The sequence below is a fragment of the Rhamphochromis sp. 'chilingali' genome, assembly GCF_963969265.1.
Source record: "Rhamphochromis sp. 'chilingali' genome assembly, chromosome: 3".
Lineage (NCBI taxonomy): Eukaryota > Metazoa > Chordata > Actinopteri > Cichliformes > Cichlidae > Rhamphochromis > Rhamphochromis sp. 'chilingali'.
The window spans coordinates 33,286,946-33,304,977 of record NC_137931.1 but is presented as its reverse complement, the minus strand read 5'-3'; the positions used below and the strand labels follow the sequence as shown (position 1 = coordinate 33,304,977).

General features: G+C 42.1%; 2 protein-coding genes across 10 annotated transcripts in view; both read right to left on the bottom strand.

Annotated features, from left to right (window-relative positions):
- Window positions 1-16,469, bottom strand: part of sned1 (sushi, nidogen and EGF-like domains 1) — a 31,073-nt gene extending 14,604 nt beyond the window's left edge. For both annotated transcript variants that reach the window (XR_013971009.1, XM_080877525.1), the window contains exons 1-11: window positions 16,244-16,469; window positions 7,795-8,082; window positions 6,910-7,050; window positions 6,610-6,772; window positions 5,468-5,593; window positions 5,113-5,226; window positions 4,428-4,541; window positions 3,801-3,914; window positions 2,241-2,288; window positions 2,043-2,150; window positions 611-703 (exon numbers count right to left, since the gene is read on the bottom strand). Coding sequence is in view for 1 of the 2 variants with exons in the window: in XM_080877525.1 (XP_080733651.1) it covers window positions 611-703; window positions 2,043-2,150; window positions 2,241-2,288; window positions 3,801-3,914; window positions 4,428-4,541; window positions 5,113-5,226; window positions 5,468-5,593; window positions 6,610-6,772; window positions 6,910-7,050; window positions 7,795-8,082; window positions 16,244-16,462 (1,528 nt within the window). In the remaining variant the exon portion in view is untranslated. The remainder of the gene's footprint in view (window positions 1-610; window positions 704-2,042; window positions 2,151-2,240; window positions 2,289-3,800; window positions 3,915-4,427; window positions 4,542-5,112; window positions 5,227-5,467; window positions 5,594-6,609; window positions 6,773-6,909; window positions 7,051-7,794; window positions 8,083-16,243) is intronic.
- A 1,405-nt stretch (window positions 16,470-17,874) lies between these two features.
- crocc2 (ciliary rootlet coiled-coil, rootletin family member 2) overlaps window positions 17,875-18,032 on the bottom strand; it is a 48,345-nt gene continuing 48,187 nt past the window's right edge. For 7 of the 8 annotated variants that reach the window (XM_080877516.1, XM_080877517.1, XM_080877522.1 and 4 more), the window contains one exon: window positions 17,875-18,013. In XM_080877516.1, the coding sequence (XP_080733642.1) occupies window positions 17,930-18,013 (84 nt within the window). In that variant the 3' untranslated portion in view covers window positions 17,875-17,929. The remainder of the gene's footprint in view (window positions 18,014-18,032) is intronic. The other variant, XM_080877520.1, reaches the window with a different exon arrangement.

Below are 18,032 nucleotides of genomic sequence, written 5' to 3'. Positions count from 1 at the left end.
TGTTTGAATAAAAAAGACATACTGATTAGGGTGAAGGGCTGCACATTAAAAAACAGAATTAAAACATGTCACACATGGTGCTGACTTAAAGAACAATAAACTTCATAATTTGAAGGATGTATTAGATTTATTAGAACAGACAATCTGCCAGCTAAATTCCAGTGGACAAAGACATTTTTAAAAACTATTCTCCTAACTAAAATCTCACAGCTAGTGATACTCACTAGCTGTGGGTAAAAACACATAAACATAGCAGAGATTAAATATGTTTTTCAGCCCATAAAATTTCACGCATATATCTCCCATACAGGTTACGAGGGATAAAAACAATACAACCAAATTTCGATCCAACTGCATGTGCAATATTTTGCATACAAAATGTGCTGTAGAAGAAGAAATCAGAATAAAAAGCTGTACTTGAGTAATCTTTAGAGTTTCCACCACTCACCCTTTACATGCTCTCATCCTTTGCCACTGGGCATTTTACGATTAACTGCACTAGTGTGGGGAAACCACGGGGGGTCCTTTCTGGATATACCCTGCTTCTGTGATCTTTAAGTAATCGAAGGTCTTTTATGACACCTGATAGGGTTAAACATATCATACCCACCGAACTGACAGTAGAGCCCCGTATAGCCTGAAGGGCACTCACAGGTCCCGTTGATGTCCACACAGACGCCACCATTCTGGCAAAGACACTCGTCTGCAAACACACAGAGAGAAGGAGAGGGAGTCAAAGCTGGAAAGTTTGCTCCAGCTGCTTAAAAGCATGCACTTAAAAGAAGTTTTCAGTGTTGGCCCAAGTGTAAACATAGACAGAAGGTATAAATGGTCAACATGTGCACCATATGCTTGCATATGTGCACCAAGTGTCTTTCATCTGCTATACTGTAAACTAAGTATTGATTCGCTGTCATTTCTCTTTCCCTAATCTTTTCCAAAAAAGCTCACAGCAGCAGAAGATTAGCAGTCAGCGCGCTGCACATCCGCTCTGTACAAATTGTAAGAATGTTTGTGTTTTCCTCTCCTTCCTAATTGCAGCAGTGGATCAAAGCACGCGGCCGTATCGCGGCTAAACCGCTCCACTTTGAAGTCCCGGGAGCTCGGTGGAGGGTATTATTTTTCTGATGATATGGAGCATATTTTGTGACCAAAACTTAAGGCCCCGAGGGCAATTAATGGATTGTTAATTTTGCAAGAGCCACTTTCATTGGCCACCTGTGCGGCCCAGGCGCTTTGATCTGGGAGCCTGATTAGGCACTTCTGCGTCCCACTACTTTCTCTTCCTTGGAGGATCGTGCTCCTTTTTCCGCTGTGCCTTCCAAGTGAGCCAGGCAGGAAAGTATTTGGGAGATTTAAGAGAGCCTATATAAGCACTGATAGTTATTTCAGCTCAAGGGTGAGAAGTAGCATGCATTTGCAATGGCTCAAATGCTGTTAAAGAGCCTTTCAGTGGGTGAAATAAAGCCTCGCAACAACTGCTATCAGTCGGTGTCAGCAGCCTCTCCTGGGAGATTGAATTAGCTTTGCTGCTGTTCTTCTTCCCTAAAACAAAATGACTTAATATGCATTTATAAAAGAAGCATTAGGCGGGGTTTTACATATTTTGTGATTAAGCTGGTTATGCAAGCAGCAGCTGTGCCTGAAGCAACAGGAGTGGTGCAACTTGCAGGGAAGCAAGTAGCGGTGCGGAAGGATATTTCAGCAGCTCTGTGTGCAGAAATGGCCTGAATACCATAGAGCAGCTTTGACTCATAAAGAGGCCGTTTTAAGTCTAGACAAAGCACTTCCTCTTGTTGGTAAACTAATAAAATGTGCTATAAAACAATTATTCACAACATCAAGCGACTGGTTCCCGTAATAAACTGGGCGAGGCCGTGTCAGTTTTGATAATTACAATAATCCATCATCACAGCAGCCTCTTCCAGGGCAGGGATCCAAATTCCTGTGGGATAGCACAGCTCCTCTTCAAATACCCCAGTCTGCCTCTCTACCTGCCCAGCTGCCTGCAGTGAGCATCAGCCGGGCCAGCTGCACAATACCTTCACAGTTGTCACCGTAGAAGCCTGGAACACACGTGCAGTTGTAGATTCCCGAGCTGGTGTATTCACAGATCTGGTTCTTCTTGCAGTCCAGCTCTTCACACGAGGCTGGAGATGAAAAAACGTGAAACGCTGTGATGTGAATAATATGAGAAAACGTTTTGCCAAAGCTTTAACTGGAGCTGCGCTTGCTTTTACCTGTCTGGTTTTCTGCCTCGGTGGGGTTGACCTGAACTGGTAGCAGCTCTGAGAGGGGGAGACAGGAATGCCCTTTAAAAGGTGGTTCATTCAAGCAGATATAATTCCTCACCTACCGCCTACCTCACTCTGAAATGAGCGTATAGGACAACTCCAGTACGTTTGGCATGAATGAAATGTCATAACAGCCAGCATTATAGCTATATTATACATTAGAACTATATCTTTCACCAGATTTTATTTATTTATATTTATTCTTTTTAATTTTCTGGCACTTTTCAGGGTTCTGGATGCAGGGGCAACAGTTTAAGCAGAGATGCCCAGACCTCCCACACCGCCTCCTTCAGTTCTTCTGGGGGCTTTGAGGGGACAGTAAAACTACAAGGGTGTTATTTAAAAGTCAGGCCATTTCCATCATCTTGCTAGAGTGTGATGGGTCTTTCCCATAGGAAGCATCCTTGTCAGATGCTGAACTAGTGGTTCCTTTCGATGTGGAGGAGCGACTCTGAGCTACTGCTTAGTGATTGGGCTCTGGACCCTATTTCAATATTTAAGAAATTTTAAAATCTTTATGAAGATTCACACACATGCAGGTACCTGATTTTACTTTAGTGAGTTTTTTAAGCACATAATAATGTCATGTTTAGTTTAACTGTAGCTTAGTCGCCGTTACCCTTTACATCCTTGGATAAAACATAAGAAAATAATGCTGATTTTTCCTGCATTTTAGAATTGTTGTTAAGAACATTTCATAAAGGGATCACAGATTCAGCACCACCATATTCAAGTGGAAAACATCTTAAAATTTGAGATAAACAGATGCTGATCAGATGTCTGCGCAATGCAGTGTCACGGCAAAACATGAAATGGACACGCCGGTCCACTGTGTCTAATTGCACACTTTGCCTCTCCAAAGTGTGAAAAGGACACACATGCAGAAGTTTCAGAAAGTTGCAGAAAGCTACAGTACCAGCAGAGGGAGATATTTTATTTCAAGCCAACATAAAAATAATCACAGTAAAATATGTCTGTGTAGGCTCTCAGTCATCCAGGTCACAGCAATCCAAGGATCTGGACATTATTACATGACAATCTATGGGGACTGACTCATTTTAGAGCCTCTAGTGGACATTAGTGGAACTGCAAGTTTTTTGGCACTTGATACCGGGTTTACTTTTCAGCTCTCGATGTTGCTGCTGGAGTTTGTGGAAATGAGGAGGATGGACAAATAAATACAGCGGTGACCTCATCACAGGGAAACTAACCTTCATACTCCGATAAATAACTGGCACACTTTTCTCCTTCATGATTAGGGATGTTTTATCATACTTTCACATATCCTTTTTGAACACAGCTGTCAGCTGAAAATATTTGCTGTGGCAATAGAATGAAATTCCTAATGTTGGAACACTGGAGAAGCAGCTCAGCTACAAACACTCCAAAAGACCTAAAAATGTTCCCCCTTTGTGCTCGACCCACTTGGATAAATGCCACGTAACGGAAAGCTAAACAGGAAGGTTATGTCAAGAACTTCTTCTCTGAACACGCTCTTCTGCTCACCTGTCTCACAGAGTGTCCCAGTGAAAGCAGCGGGGCACATGCAGGTGAAGTTGTTCACCCGGTCGATGCACTCCCCTCCATTCAGACAGGGCTGCGACTCACACTCGTCTATGTCTGCAGGATTAACAAAAGCCACTTAATTAGACACGAGAGCTTTATCTGCTGTTGAGTCATTAAGATTTATTAATCGTCAGGGGGAAAAACGAGACATTATTGAGTAAGACGCTCTGCTGGATTAGGAGCACTGAGCTTCCCTCCGGAAAGCGTACAGTTTCACTGACCAGGTGTGTGGGATTAACAATAATCTGGTCTCATGTACAAACAAGAACTCATGAGCTGTGCTGAGCTCGATTATTAAATCCACCATTAGATTCAAGTTTCATTAACAATTAAAGAGAACTAGTAAAAAAAGGTTTTTGGTTTGGAGGCCGACGTGACTTTGGTGAACTTTCTCCCCCCCCACAAAAAAAACCAGTTGGTTTGCAAATCCATTCAACCGTAACCCATTTGTCTAGGTAGACTGGGAAGCTCTTTGGAAAGAAGCATCTGCCAAAAGACTCAGTTTGATGTAGAAAGCAGCAGAAAATATTTCCTCTGGAGAATGATGCCTACTTTCCCCCCGCTCACCTGTCTCACACAGGACACCAGTGTAACCCGGCTCACACACACAGGTGAAAGCGCCAGCGCCTCGTACACACGTCGCGTTGTTGAAGCACGGCCTGTCTTTGCACTCGTCAATGTCTGCAACACACACACGAGCGTGCGCACATACACACACATGTAGAGAAACAGAGAGACACGCTCATGGAATATTTACTCAGCTGATTAATATATCCGCCACACTGTTCCCCTCACTCTCCAAGTATGTGCTGCTGGCTGCGAAAGGTATTAAAAGAGGTCTGATACATCTCCACAGGCTGGACTGTGGGAAGAAGCACAGAAGCTCCAGAGAGGCTGGACCAAGATATCCTAAAAAAACAAAACCCCTCAACCTTTTCTGTGGTGAAAATGCTAAACTGGAGCAATTACAGTGCGGCACTCCACAGTTCACACACGGTTTGAAATAAGCAGTTTTCAGCTTTTCTGCTTTGTAGCAAATAAACAAACCACAGACATCACACAAAACTTTTTCTGTGATAGCATGACATATGAAATATGTATTACTTAAATTAACTGCATTTCTTCCAGATCAATAGGAGAAATTTTAAATAAAAAATATATTTCCATTTAAGTTAAAAGTACATTTTTAAAGTTGCAAATATGAATGATCAACTGGAAAAGATACCACTTTATGGTAATGTGTCAGTTTTACCTGTTTCACAAAGAATCCCAGTGTAACCAGGTGGACACTGACACATGAAACTATTAATCTGGTCTTTACAGGTCCCTCCGTTCTGGCAAGGCTGTGAGGCACACTCATTGACATCTACAGTGACAGGAACACAAAACACAGAGGAGATAGCATGACATTTTTAATTTGAGAGAATCCTCTTGTCAGGGTCAAGTAATGAGAAGAAACTGATACAGGTATTAAGGAATTATCCAGGTGTCCCTTCGGTGAGGCAGAGAAAATCTGCTGACATTAATTTTCCTCATCTCAGGTAGTCAGGAAGTCATTCACAATGTGCAGAGCGACAGAACAGGAAGCAGTGTGAACCATAACTCACCGATTTGGCATCTTCGACCGGTGAAGCCAGCCAAGCAGGAGCAAGTGAAGGAGGGGTTGCCTTTAATACAGTCATCGATGCACTGGCCTCCGTTCAGGCATGGGCGGAGGTGTGGGCACACTGACGCTGCAGAAGGAGGTCGATGGAACTGTTTAGTTAATCTTTTGTAAGTTTAGTGTTAAAATCTGGCTGTATTAGAAAACGACTTTAACCCAAGAGGAATCACGACGATGAGCCTTGTGTAAAAACTAGTGTAAAACTTTATTAATTATGCTAAACTTACCTTAGATTCAATTTAACAATGACAGGATTTGTTTTAGATCTGTTTTTTAGATCTGGGTAGGTGGCATTATGCTTTTCCTTGTTTTTTTTTAATCATATATATGTACTGTTCCAGTCTTGTGTCATATTAAACATAAACCAAAGTTTGAAATAAAGAGGTCAGAGTATGTGCAGTAATCCCTGTGAGCACAGAGCTCAGGCTTCAGACTCTGAACACTCAGTTTTAAAACATTTTTTTTAACTCTTGGATCTGTATGATGTCATGTATTGTGAAAGAGTTCAGTTTCTGAGATGTAGCCAAAAAACAAAGAGCTAAAAAGGAAGCCAAACATTATGTAAAAACAGCTTTGTTTTAGGCAGTGGCTTAGCTGGGGGACATGGTAACGAAGATAAAGAAGGATTATTGTTTTACCTATAAATCATGCAAAGCAACTCTAGTAAGGTTCTTCATAAAAATAAGGAGGTGGAAATGATCACTGTGTCTGTTTATTATACCTAAATCTCTGCTTTACTTGTGAGGTCTACCTGTTTAGATGGTGTCCGGCACCAGTGCTATTACTTATCCAGGCCTTGCTCTAAGTTTATGCTGTGTTAGGGAAAATAATCTAACATCTACATTTACCACATTCTAGTCTCTTTTATTTAAAAAGAAAAGAAGCTAAATGGTTTGTTCCAGACTAGGACACTGAACTAAAGGGCTGCACCAAAGTCCAATATAAGACAAATAAGGATTATTTTGAGCTATGAATCATGCAAATCTGAGTCCAAGAACATTAAAATGAAGCTAAAATGAGCACAGTAGCTTTCCTTAAGACAACAAAGTGGATTTGAAGAACTAATCCCCAAAGACCAGCACTTACCAGAGTTATTGCAGCTTCCCACTTCTACATTTGCGTCATCTATGCGGAAGACCCATCTGCCCGGGAAGCCCACATTGGTGGTTCCCTCAACATTTACGACATCAGCTGTGCGAGAGCCAGGGATGTTGAAATAGCGCTTGCCATCACCAGCGTTAAAACCTGCCTGGGAAGAGGCAGACATAATAAAGAAAAGAAAAAAGAAAAGAAAAGAAAAAAAGCTGAATTACAGTTTAGATTAATGCTGTCGGAGAGCGTATCACACCGGAGGTACAACGTCTGCAGATAAACATGTGACCTTACCTGTGCTGCAATCCCGCCTAGCCCAATGAGGTTTCCTCCGCTGCTGGCATGCATGCCTGTGGTCCAAGTGATGTTATTGTATTGGAATATAGTGAAGGAAAGCTCTCCGTCTGTAATGAGCACCACTTGGAAAGTATTCACCTGCAGAGAAGAGAAACAGGCTCAGATAAATGGCTTCCTGATTTCTAGGAAATTCTGTAAGAATCAGAATCCTCAAGGTGATGATTTACTCAGGCCATTCATATAAAACTACTCTGTAAGACTCAAGAAACCAAACTATATCCCTGGTTAAGAGTCACTTATCTAGACCCTAAAGGCACTTTAAAGAGGGCTAGTTCTGTTTTTCCTTATACTCTGCCATGTATCTCCTGTTCCATTGTTGGATGATCATATTAAACATGGTCAAGGTTTCAAAAGTGAGGTCAGTGTATGCAAAAGCAATTGCTGTGAACTAAAAGCTCAGACTTCAGACTGCTCTAAACACTCAGCTCATAAAAGACTGTAGATAAAAGATGAAACAAAGAGCAGAAGTGCCTTCAATCTGCATTCTTGCTAATGGGCAGCAGGAGGTGGCTCGTCTCTATACAAGCTTTCAGCTAATTGTTTTTCTACTTTTGGATCTTTAAGATGCAACCACATTAGTCCCACAAACCTGTTCAAACTTTCTGTTTTTGAGGGGCAACCAATCAAAACTTGCCCCTTAAACATTATTTCTAAACCTTTTTCTGGCACAAACCATTCCAGAAGACAAAATAAATTCATGCTGATTGTATTCATTTGAATGCAGATTTAAAATAAATAAATAAATAGAATTGGAAATGAGCATGATAGGCCCTCATTGTACTGCGTCTACATGGTTGCAGGATGTTAAATGAGAATTCATACTGGTGTTTGAGAGTTTCCTCCAAAGAAGGTGACTTGATGCCATGTAGAGATGTGGACCCACGTTGCATTGAAGTTGGGGAACTCTGAAAAGTACGTCCTGACATCACCCGAAGCCTTCCTGAGGATCACAGGATCCTGGCTCTCTCTGTAGAAGACTGTCCCGGCTCGACGGTTGTCCACATCAGCCCAGAACGGCGCCACGACCCTTCTGTCTCCAGCGATTGGAAAAGCTACAGGTGTGAACTGCGACACCTCTCTCAGGAAGGACACAAGGCCATTGTTGTTAACCTGAGACGGAGGAACAGCTGGAGTTAAATCAGTAATAAACTGATAGATTTACATATCAGATTTAACCACTGTGAATTCTTTGGAGGACTTGGTGGGGTTAGCGTGCTGAGGAAGAGCTGGAGGGAGCATTTCTGACCTCACAAAATAAACAGCAGCATGGGGTGGTGAAAGTTCCCATAACGGATGTTTGCACTTTTGTGTAGCGAACAGACACTACTTTTATTTCAAATAACGACGGCAGCTGAAAAAACCCAGTTTCTGCTGATCACACACCTGCAAAGTCATCACAGCAGGAAGAACTTCACGGTCTGTAAATCCATACATTTGCCCGCAGCAAAATAACCAGGTAAACGAATCTGTCCCCTGTGAGAAATGTGCATGGATGTTCTACTGCATGGCAGAATATAAGCTTCTTAAAATATGTAAAGTAATGAATTAATCACTTGATTAACTGATTGGGAAGTCATCAGATATTACATCAAGAGTCACACTAATAATCAGGAAAAATATATATTTATTGGTTTATTTCTGGATTTTCTTTCTTTTATATCGTTACAATCAAAACAGCTGGACTTCTAGAGGCCAAAAACAGGATCATTTATTTATTAAAAACTAAGTTTCCCTAGAGTTGCCCAGGAGAACCTACAGAGAGGACATTACATACCTAACCTGACACGTGTCAAAAAGAGCAGAGACAGTGACGCTCTTCACAGACCGCTTTGAAAGGAGAAAGCCTCATGACACAGTCAGAGCAGAGAGCAGAGGGCACAGTTGACTCTTCTGTGGTATACACGTTTAGTTGGTCTCCAGCTGCATTGGAAATAACATTAATATCAGAACTTTGTTCTGCTAAATTATCCATAATGTTGTTATATATATGTATGTATGTATGTTTGCTTGGTGCTCAGCTCAAAGTTCAAACTTTAACCCTGGAACCAAGAATGAGACAGGCCACTGAAACTAGTTCTCAGAAATTCAGGTGGACACGTTTTTATAAAATTTGTTGTTACAAATTATTATAAAGTTTGGATGAGAAATTTGCACAAAAGCTGCAATCTGCCCATTCTTCGTGGTCACCTTTTTGAATACACACAATCACATACACATTCAGCTTTCCTCTGAGCTGTCCTCTTTTCAATTAAGCAACATGACTGTCATTAGGTTTTTCAATTGTAGCCACAAAAACACCTGGGATAATAGCTAGGATACTCTCCTCCTGAAGGGACACTGCAATAAGAAAGTGAGAAAATTAAGCATAATTTAGGAAGGAGTCTACCTGTGCAGACTTTGTGCATAAAAAAGAGTGGATCTGAAACCCAACTATTCATTAAATACAAATGGGTCACAGTGTTCACCAGCTGGGGTTCAGAAAAGATAATTGCACCCACACAAAATGAAACTGGTGCTTTCCAGCAGTAACCTCTGTGGGGATCAGCCCACATAAGAGCACATAATTTTACAATTTATTAATTGTTGTTCTTTTAAAAAAAAAAAAAAATTAAATTAAACCACTGTTCCCAGTATAATTCATGTTCTCCTGATTCCTGAAAAATGAAATTTTTCTTGGACATTAGGAAAGGTTAGGAGTTGTGTTGAACTAGTGAACCCAATCCCTGAATATTCAGTCTTCCAATCCTTGTCTATATGTAGGATCATGGTTCTCAAACTAGTGGTCCACAAAGTAATTATCTATAAGTCCATCATTTTGCTGTTCCAAACTGGGAGCACTGTAGCTCTTAAAGCATCATATTGTATCTGGATTTGTGCTTGCTAGCTAGCTGGTGAGCATGGACAAACATTTGAGTCAGTCTTCATGATCAAGTGATGCCAAACCCAAACCAGCTAAGTGGAATTATGAGAGCATCCTTGTAAATGTTCCCTGGCTTCGAAAGTATAAGAACCACTGATGTAAGGCTATTTGGCCAGCGGTAGGGGTGAAGGGACGGTCTGGGCAGAGTGCAGGAAAAACTTTTTCAAATCCCGATGTTGACAGGTACGATTAAACCTGAGTGGAGAGGAAAGTTCTGCGGGATAAAGGGCTGAATCCGTGTGAAAGGCTTTCATTCATGCATTATTTCTGTGCACCCACAGCATGAGATTCTTCCCTTCATAGCACCAACCCTGTTTCCGCTAAACTCTGGCGTGAACTTTACCTCTCTTTTAACATTCAGGCCGAGCTGCATATGACAGTGACAAAGCAACGTCAGATGGCTCAGCTCTGCTCCACGCATGTATGAAAACCATAATTTGAAGGACTTTGCTGTAAAAACAGCTGAGGAAGTTTTGTTTGGCACAGCACGGGGGCTCAGTTAATTGCCCAACCACAGCCTTCCCCTCTGCACCAGGGTGATGTGGTGAGAATGTGGCCAATGTGTGGGGGGGAAACATTGGAGCGAGTGCAGGGGCAGGGCCCGGAGGTCAGCCAGAGCGCCATCCGATACTGGGAGAAAAACAAGAGAGAGGGCACAGCGCTAAAGGAATGGAAGGACGCACATGAATTACAAACCTTGCACACCCACATGCCCACTAATGAGAGACCTGTGGTGGCAGCGGTCTGGAAGTGAATCATCTTACAGCAGAATTAGTGTAGGAAGTCATGAACACTAAATAGAGTGTATATTCTAATACTGGAATATGTTTAATCACCTAATCGAATCTCTTGTAGCATCTGGAACGGCTTAAAGAAGTGTATTTATACTTCTTTGGGTTTTTTTTAATGCTACTTTAATATGAAAATGACCTCAGAGGAATAAAAATGAACTTGGGACCCTATTGCTTTGCATCATATCGCATTATTTTCCTGTGCTTGCGTTTTCTAACTAGATTGTACCAAACCGGAGAAGGATGTTCCTACATCACACTCGTGGGAGAGTGAATGGGTTCAAAGCCAGTGCCATGTGTTGCGCTGTAACGTGACCAAGGTCAGAGTCAGACCGAAGAGTGGTGCGATCATTCAACCTTGTAAGAAGCATCTCTCGCCCCATATTTCTTACTCTCACTCTGAACGGTGCCACTTCTTTCTGCTTCTTCCTAACGCTCTTGTTATTTTTTGGGAATTCTTTGCCGGATACATCCAGGATTTTGCTTGGGTGGTTTTCTTTAGAGCTGAGCAATTTATGTAGTAAAATAAACTTTCATCTGGCTTAAGTCAAGCCAAAGCAAACCCCTAAATGAAAAAGGTGCCCATGGATCGGCTCAGGAAAACATTAATTTTCCTTGTCAGAAACGGAGGTTTCACAGCTACAACCCTGTCCAATTATTTGACGAGACCAGAGGAAGTGACTGCAGTCTACAGTCTGTGCACTTGGCCTGTAACTCCTTAGCCCCGGCTCACCTTATGCTACAAAGAGTTTAGAGCGAGGCAATAAATCCTGTCGACAACTGCAGGGAAGCACTGAAATGCTTTCACAGAACGGGTGAAGTGGAGGGTTGGTGTAATATATACGTAAAGGCACTCAAATAAAGTCTTAATTTGTCAGTCATACAGTTAAAAGTGCAAGAGCTTAAAATGACTTCTATCAAGGACCTCATTTGTCATCTACAGGTTACAATCAAGCAGCAATCTCTTGGGTTGAAAAACGAAGCCATAAATTGCAACTCCATGAGTGCCCACTTGAGGCTGACTCCAAAAGTGACCCAGTCCCCATAGACTTCCATGTTAAAATGTCTAATTTTGTGGCAATTTTGTTCCCATCCTGGGAAACATAAAGGTTTCATTGTTCTCCCTCTTCTACATTGGGCTTTTTTAAAATACTAGATACTGGAGTTAGTCACTTCTGTTGGCAACATAACCAAAAATGATGGCAACCAAAACACCAGGATTAAAGTTTCAAAATGCAGAGTCCAAAATCAGCTGCTGACTTCACACTTTGTGAAATATCCCACCTTCAGTCTTTTTTTCTTCACATTCTGCCACATACAAAACCAAACAGAATACCAGCACTGCTAAATATTCTTCTAACAAAAATCAATTACTGAGGAAGACCATACACAGTATAAGAGATGGATGTAGCTTTACAACTGCATTCTTTTTAATGGCCTCCAGGGGCTGATACCTGTGGCTGGAAAAAGATTCCAGTCCTCTAGAAGTCTATGGGATAATGTCCCTCAGCCCTGACCTCAATAAACACTTTCCTTTGAGTTTATGGCCTCATTCACTTATTTCGGGTCCATCCAACCACCCATTTTCTCCCACTTATCCAATTCAGGGTCGCTGAGGGCCTTTACCAGATGTTAATGGTCAAAAGTCACAAGTCTACTGTGGGGATTCATATTGAGTCGTGCTAAATGGAACATAAAGTCTGTTTTGTAAATTTTGGCCATTCTGTGTCAGAAAGGACGATAATCCAGAAACAGATTAAAACATTGTTAGCCAATGAGTGCGCGGGTCAGAGCCCTGTGTCGCTCGTCACATTCATCTTGCCTGTGGGCAAAGTAAATGTGTTTCGCAATGAGTCGTCATCAGTGCAAACTATCAATAATCTCTCACTGTTAGAAGATTTTTAGGTTTGACACTTTTATTCATGATGTGGTTTGTGCTTATAATGCTTTTGTAGACAGTTAAAAAAATGAATGTGATCAATATATACATGTATACGATTCTTTAGTGTACTGTAACATTTTAACGCATTACTTTTTGTATTTTGATGACTTTTTCATGATGATTAAATAAATCTGTATTTTTATGATTGCTTCCTGTCATGACGTTTTTCGTGAGGGCCACCATAAGATTGATTGTGCTCTATGTTTCTTGGTGTTTGGACCTCACCCGTTTTTTTGTGCGTGTAGTAGATTTTTTTTTTTTTACATTGCTTTAATGCAACGTGTTTGTCTCCACACAAAAAAATATTAAGAGTCAGTATTTTTTGGGGGCACTTGACACGTGTACGAGTTGGAGTCGAATCTGTTGCTTTGTATGTACTGCCAAAGAAAAAGCCTACATTTCGTTCTTACATACAGAACTGTATTGTTTTATCCTGAGTGCTGGGAACACCCAGGCCAGGCATTCATCGGGCAATCACCACCACACACTTGACCTTTGTGTAGTGCATGTGCAAGAGCACGCAGGCATTGCTCAGTCATCACGAATAAAAGTCCCGAATCTCAGAAAGAATCACTGTGGCCATAACTAAGCAAATACGAGATGCTTGACTTCTTCCATCAACAAAACTAACAAAAGTTTTTCCTCATGAGCTGAGATTGATTAACATTGTTGGGACATTCCTACACACACCGGTGAACAGTGGGGCATTTCATTTATTTTTGGGTCATGCATTACCTGTGAACAAATAAATACTCCAGCTTTGCTGTAGCTGAAGTACTCCCATTGTGAGTAAGTGTTAGTTTTAGAGACATTTCCCTTAAACTGCTTCAAAGTGGCATCAGCCTCCTCCGCTAACTCTCTGCAACAAAGAGAAGAAGTGTATTCCCAAAAGCCCGATTCTTTAAAAGAGCATCATTCACTTGAACACTTTAAGATGTTTTTAAGTATGTGCAGAAAAATCGTTTCCATTGGAGGATGAACTGCTTCTAATATAACACACATCTCTCATCCTACACATGCATGTAAAATGCACCCATGCAGAGTACAAAGAATAAAACTCTACGCACACATCTTTGGGCCATACACGGTGGTGAGTGAAACGAGTGAATGAAACTGTACAAAGTGTTGGTGCTCTTCAGAAGACCAGATCAGCACTAGCAGATGTGTAATCTGTAAAAATACAGATATGCTGTAGAACGTTCTCGGTGGAAACATTTAAATGTACTGAAATGTTGTTTACGTGCATTTATTTCCAGTGACTGCAAAAACTCAAAATCTTACCAAGTATATTTGTCTTATTTCTAGTCAAAATTATCTCATTACACTTAAAATAAGACACAATCAGCTAGAGGGCAACATTTCAGTAAGCTAAAGGAACTTGTTTCAAAACAGTGAATCTTGAAACTAGAGAAAAACTAGAGATTTTTCACTTGTTCCACTGGCAGATTTTTTCACTTAATACAAGATATTTTAGCTTAAAATAAGTGAAAAAATCTGCCAGTGGAACAAGTGAAAAATCTCTAGTTTTTCTCTAGTTTCAAGATTCACTGTCTTGAAACAAGTTCCTTTAGCTTACTGAAATGTTGCCCTGTAGCTGATTGTGTCTTATTTTAAGTGTAATGAGATAATTTTGACTAGAAATAAGACAAATATACTTGGTAAGATTTTGAGTTTTTGCAGTGATAGTCTATTTAATCCACTGAAAGACTTGGGACTTTTTCCACTATCCATGAGAGTTTCTCTCTGCACTAACTCCCTTTGATTGTGCCCGTCTATTCTCACATCTGCTTTTAAACTTGTGTTCTTTCCTCTCTGACCTTGGATGTGCTCCTTCGCTGTGTTTACGCCGGTCATCCGTAAGAGTAGTTAATCCATGAAACGCATTGTTTAGAAGCCCTCTAAGATTCTTTGCAGATACATCTGCATTATGTTAAAGTGATTGGTCATTTCTCAGATAAAGCAGCTGGACAGTTCCAGGGGGAAGACCCCTGCCATGTTATCTGAGGCGTGGGAGGAAGGGAGGAGGGGAGGGAGGACCCGGAGGAGGAGAGAAACATGAGAAAACTCCCTGACACAGACCGTAACAGAGGGACAGCCTGGTTACGAGGCAGAAATGGGACTGGAGTGGGACCAAGTCGGTATCTTAGGTGACATTAAAAGTATCTGTAAACAAGCGCTGCATGGCTGTGATGATCCTTAAATCTACGGAAACTCCTGCAAACAAGACGTCCTGGTTCAGAAATATGCTCCGAGGCATGTTTACTGCTCAGCGGAATCAGTTATGATAATGAAGCGTGACAGCGCCCACAAACCATCTAAAACCAGTCTGATTCTGCAGCTTCCATGTAGCCCAGAGGCTTGGAACAAAGTCCTGGGAGAAATTATTCATACAAATTTACCCCTTTAGTACTCACTGAAATATTACCTGTTCAAAGCAGCTCTCTGGTGGCAGATATTGCCCTGTGGGCCGCCTGCTTTACAGCGCATGTTAAATGGATTCAGGTGAGGTTTTAAAACAAGCGTGACTGTAATTTCAAGTGGTTTCTATAATTTGCTTTTGCTTTCTCTGACCTCAGAATGAGACGCAAAGCAAGAGCCACGGGGTATCACATCACTACCAACACAGCACATTTTTCAGATTTAGATTGTTATCTCTCTATCAGATGATAATTCAGTCTAAGATCAACAAGCCAAGCAAACAGCAACATGTCTTATCTTGTCTAATTTCACTGCAGAGTATCAGTATTGTTAAAGGAGAAGTGCCAGCAGTTGTGCTCGTAAACATCGCGTCTCTGTCTTTACGCTGCGTTTAGATGCAGGAGAGTTTTACATTTTTCCACATGAGGGAGCTGACCTCACCGCTCGTGGCGTAAACGCTCAGATTAGAAAAACAACCTCTGACCTTGCCCATTGTTGCCATGGTTCCTCAGCCTCCCTCGCCCAGTGTTTGAAGAGGGAGGAAGGGGAGATATGAAGCGCAAACGCAGATGCCTCACCACAACAGGTGGTGTTGATTTAAGGGAGTTCTGCCTTTCCATGCGCTGGAACCGAACCCAATACATGACAAAGGCAGATCAAAGGCTGTTTCACTGTGCTGTGCGAAAATCCTTGTCAAACCGTTGGGCTTCCTCCCATGAGTGCTGTTTCTCTCTCTCTCTCTGCTGTGCATATTTTCCCTCCGCTCTCTCGCTCCTTCTGAAAAGAGAACCACTCACAGATGCTGCGGCGACAGTAAGAACACAAACTGTCACTTCCTTTAACAGCTCTTTGCAGATTTATTATAACAGGAGTTACCACTGTGCTGCTAATAGTTTGTCTCTTGCTCTGCCTCTGTGCACTCGAGGGACCTCAGAGTGCAGAAAGGGGCAGATGTAAAGAGAAAGTCACAGAGGAGTATGATTACACCCGTGAGGGGAAAACGCGATATTCTACATGAACGTATACAAATTCTCTGAGGGTACCGCAATGTAGTATTTGGCTGTGTGCCACATCTCAGCTCCCTGAGGCTCTTATACGATCCACAACATTTCAGATCCAATTGCCAGCTACCAAGTGCATGCACACTCATAACCAGTGATTTCAAAACACATCAGCAGAAACACACTCCTCTGTACTCACATAGAGTCCTGTGTGCCTGTCTCCAAAGAAGGGGAATGCAACAGAGATCTCCAGGAGCCCGGAGCCGCCGTCATCCTGAGCAATGGTCTGGGAGTCCCCCTTGTCCCGGCCAAAGGGGTAGAAGTCCTCCAGGGGCACAGCGGGTTCCACGCCGGGCAGCAGGGTCAGGAAGAAGAGGGTGCAGAAGCAGGGCAGCAGGGCTTCCAGCACCAGCACCATGGCCTCAGCCACCCAGGGATGGAGCTGACAGCAGGCACAGCGGAGGAGAGGGAGGAGCGCGTACACCTGAGGCAACAAGAGCAGAGCAGAGCAGAACAAGACAAGACCGCACGTTCTCCCTCTGAATCCTCCTCTGACTGCTCTCTGGTTCTCCTCACTTGTCCTTCAGTGGTGAACTGGGCTTCTTGTGTGAGACAGGGGAATACTGCAGATTCCTTGCATTCTGCTTTCTGCTGGGCACTGCATGAGCTACACTCTGTCTCACTGAAATGAAACGAAGGAAAGGAATGAAAGAGGGGGAGCAACCTGATTCAGCTGAGATTTTTTTTTTTAAAAACAATCCAGTGATTTGGTCCCTGATAGTCAGCTTAGAAATATCCTCAATAAAAGCTCTATTCTGCTTGCCAAAGGAGTTCTTTCAGCTTTGGCCCCACCTCCCCCACAGGGATTCACTACCTTGCATAATTAGCTCCTTCTAGCCAATAGCTAGAACGAGGCCGGTAACTGGATAAGCACTGGGCGGATCTATGGTAATCAAAGGGCTGCTTTAAAGAAACTGACAGGATTTTCCCCTTTCAGTGAAACTCCTGCTATGTGACACAGTGAGAAGACATGTGTGTGAACTGTTGGGGAAATAAGTGTGAATTCAAATGGAAGAAAATGGAAACGGGTTACTGGTGTTTAAGATACTCAAAGTCAGAATGAAAACATGCTACTGCGATAGTTCAGGGTTGTGGATGATTACAGGATAAGTGGCAGTGAACTTTTAAAGGATCATGAGGAGTGTGCACCTATCTTTGACAGAAATCTATGGCAACAGCGACAGAAGGTCATTCTCTCACACAGGAAAACAAGAAACACTAAATTCACAAATGCTGTAAGAGTGCAAAACTCACACGTCGTGAAAGAGCCAACACTATTGTGAAACTTTGAAACTGCGCTTTAGTTTATTGAAAATAATCAAAACTTCTGCACCATTAGTACTGATTAAGTCAAACACCACACATGATAACATTCATTTATTTAGTCTTTTTGACATCCTAAGAAAAAATCTTTTAAAATCTGCAAATGACTATTCTAAATATTTGGATCTGCACTCATATATATTCTTACTGGGATTCACATGATCAATATGACAAATGAGTTTGCAAAAATAAAAAAAAAATCTAGGAAAAAGAAGAAAGTATGAACCAAGAAAACTGACACAGCATGAGCAGACTTAGAAACGCCAACTGCGGTGAGTCAGAGGAAATCCTTAAAACAATTTGGCACATCCAGTTCACTTATAAACAAAACGCTCTTTGTTTGTTGTTGTTGAGTTTTCCTTTGGATTAATGTAATCCTGTGTGCACATGTGCGAGGTGGGAGCGAATGCAGGAGTGGGTTTCTCTGTATGGAGATGTAGGTTGAAACGTAACGCTGTTGGGAAGCAGCCAACAGAGGCGGAGGAGCACGCTCTCACTCTCACTACACGCCGGGCTGAAGCATCTGATTGAAATAGGCCTGTCGTCTTCTCGTCTCCTGATCGAGCTGCTCTTTGAGCGCCAGCAACTGCAAAAAACCCCAGATA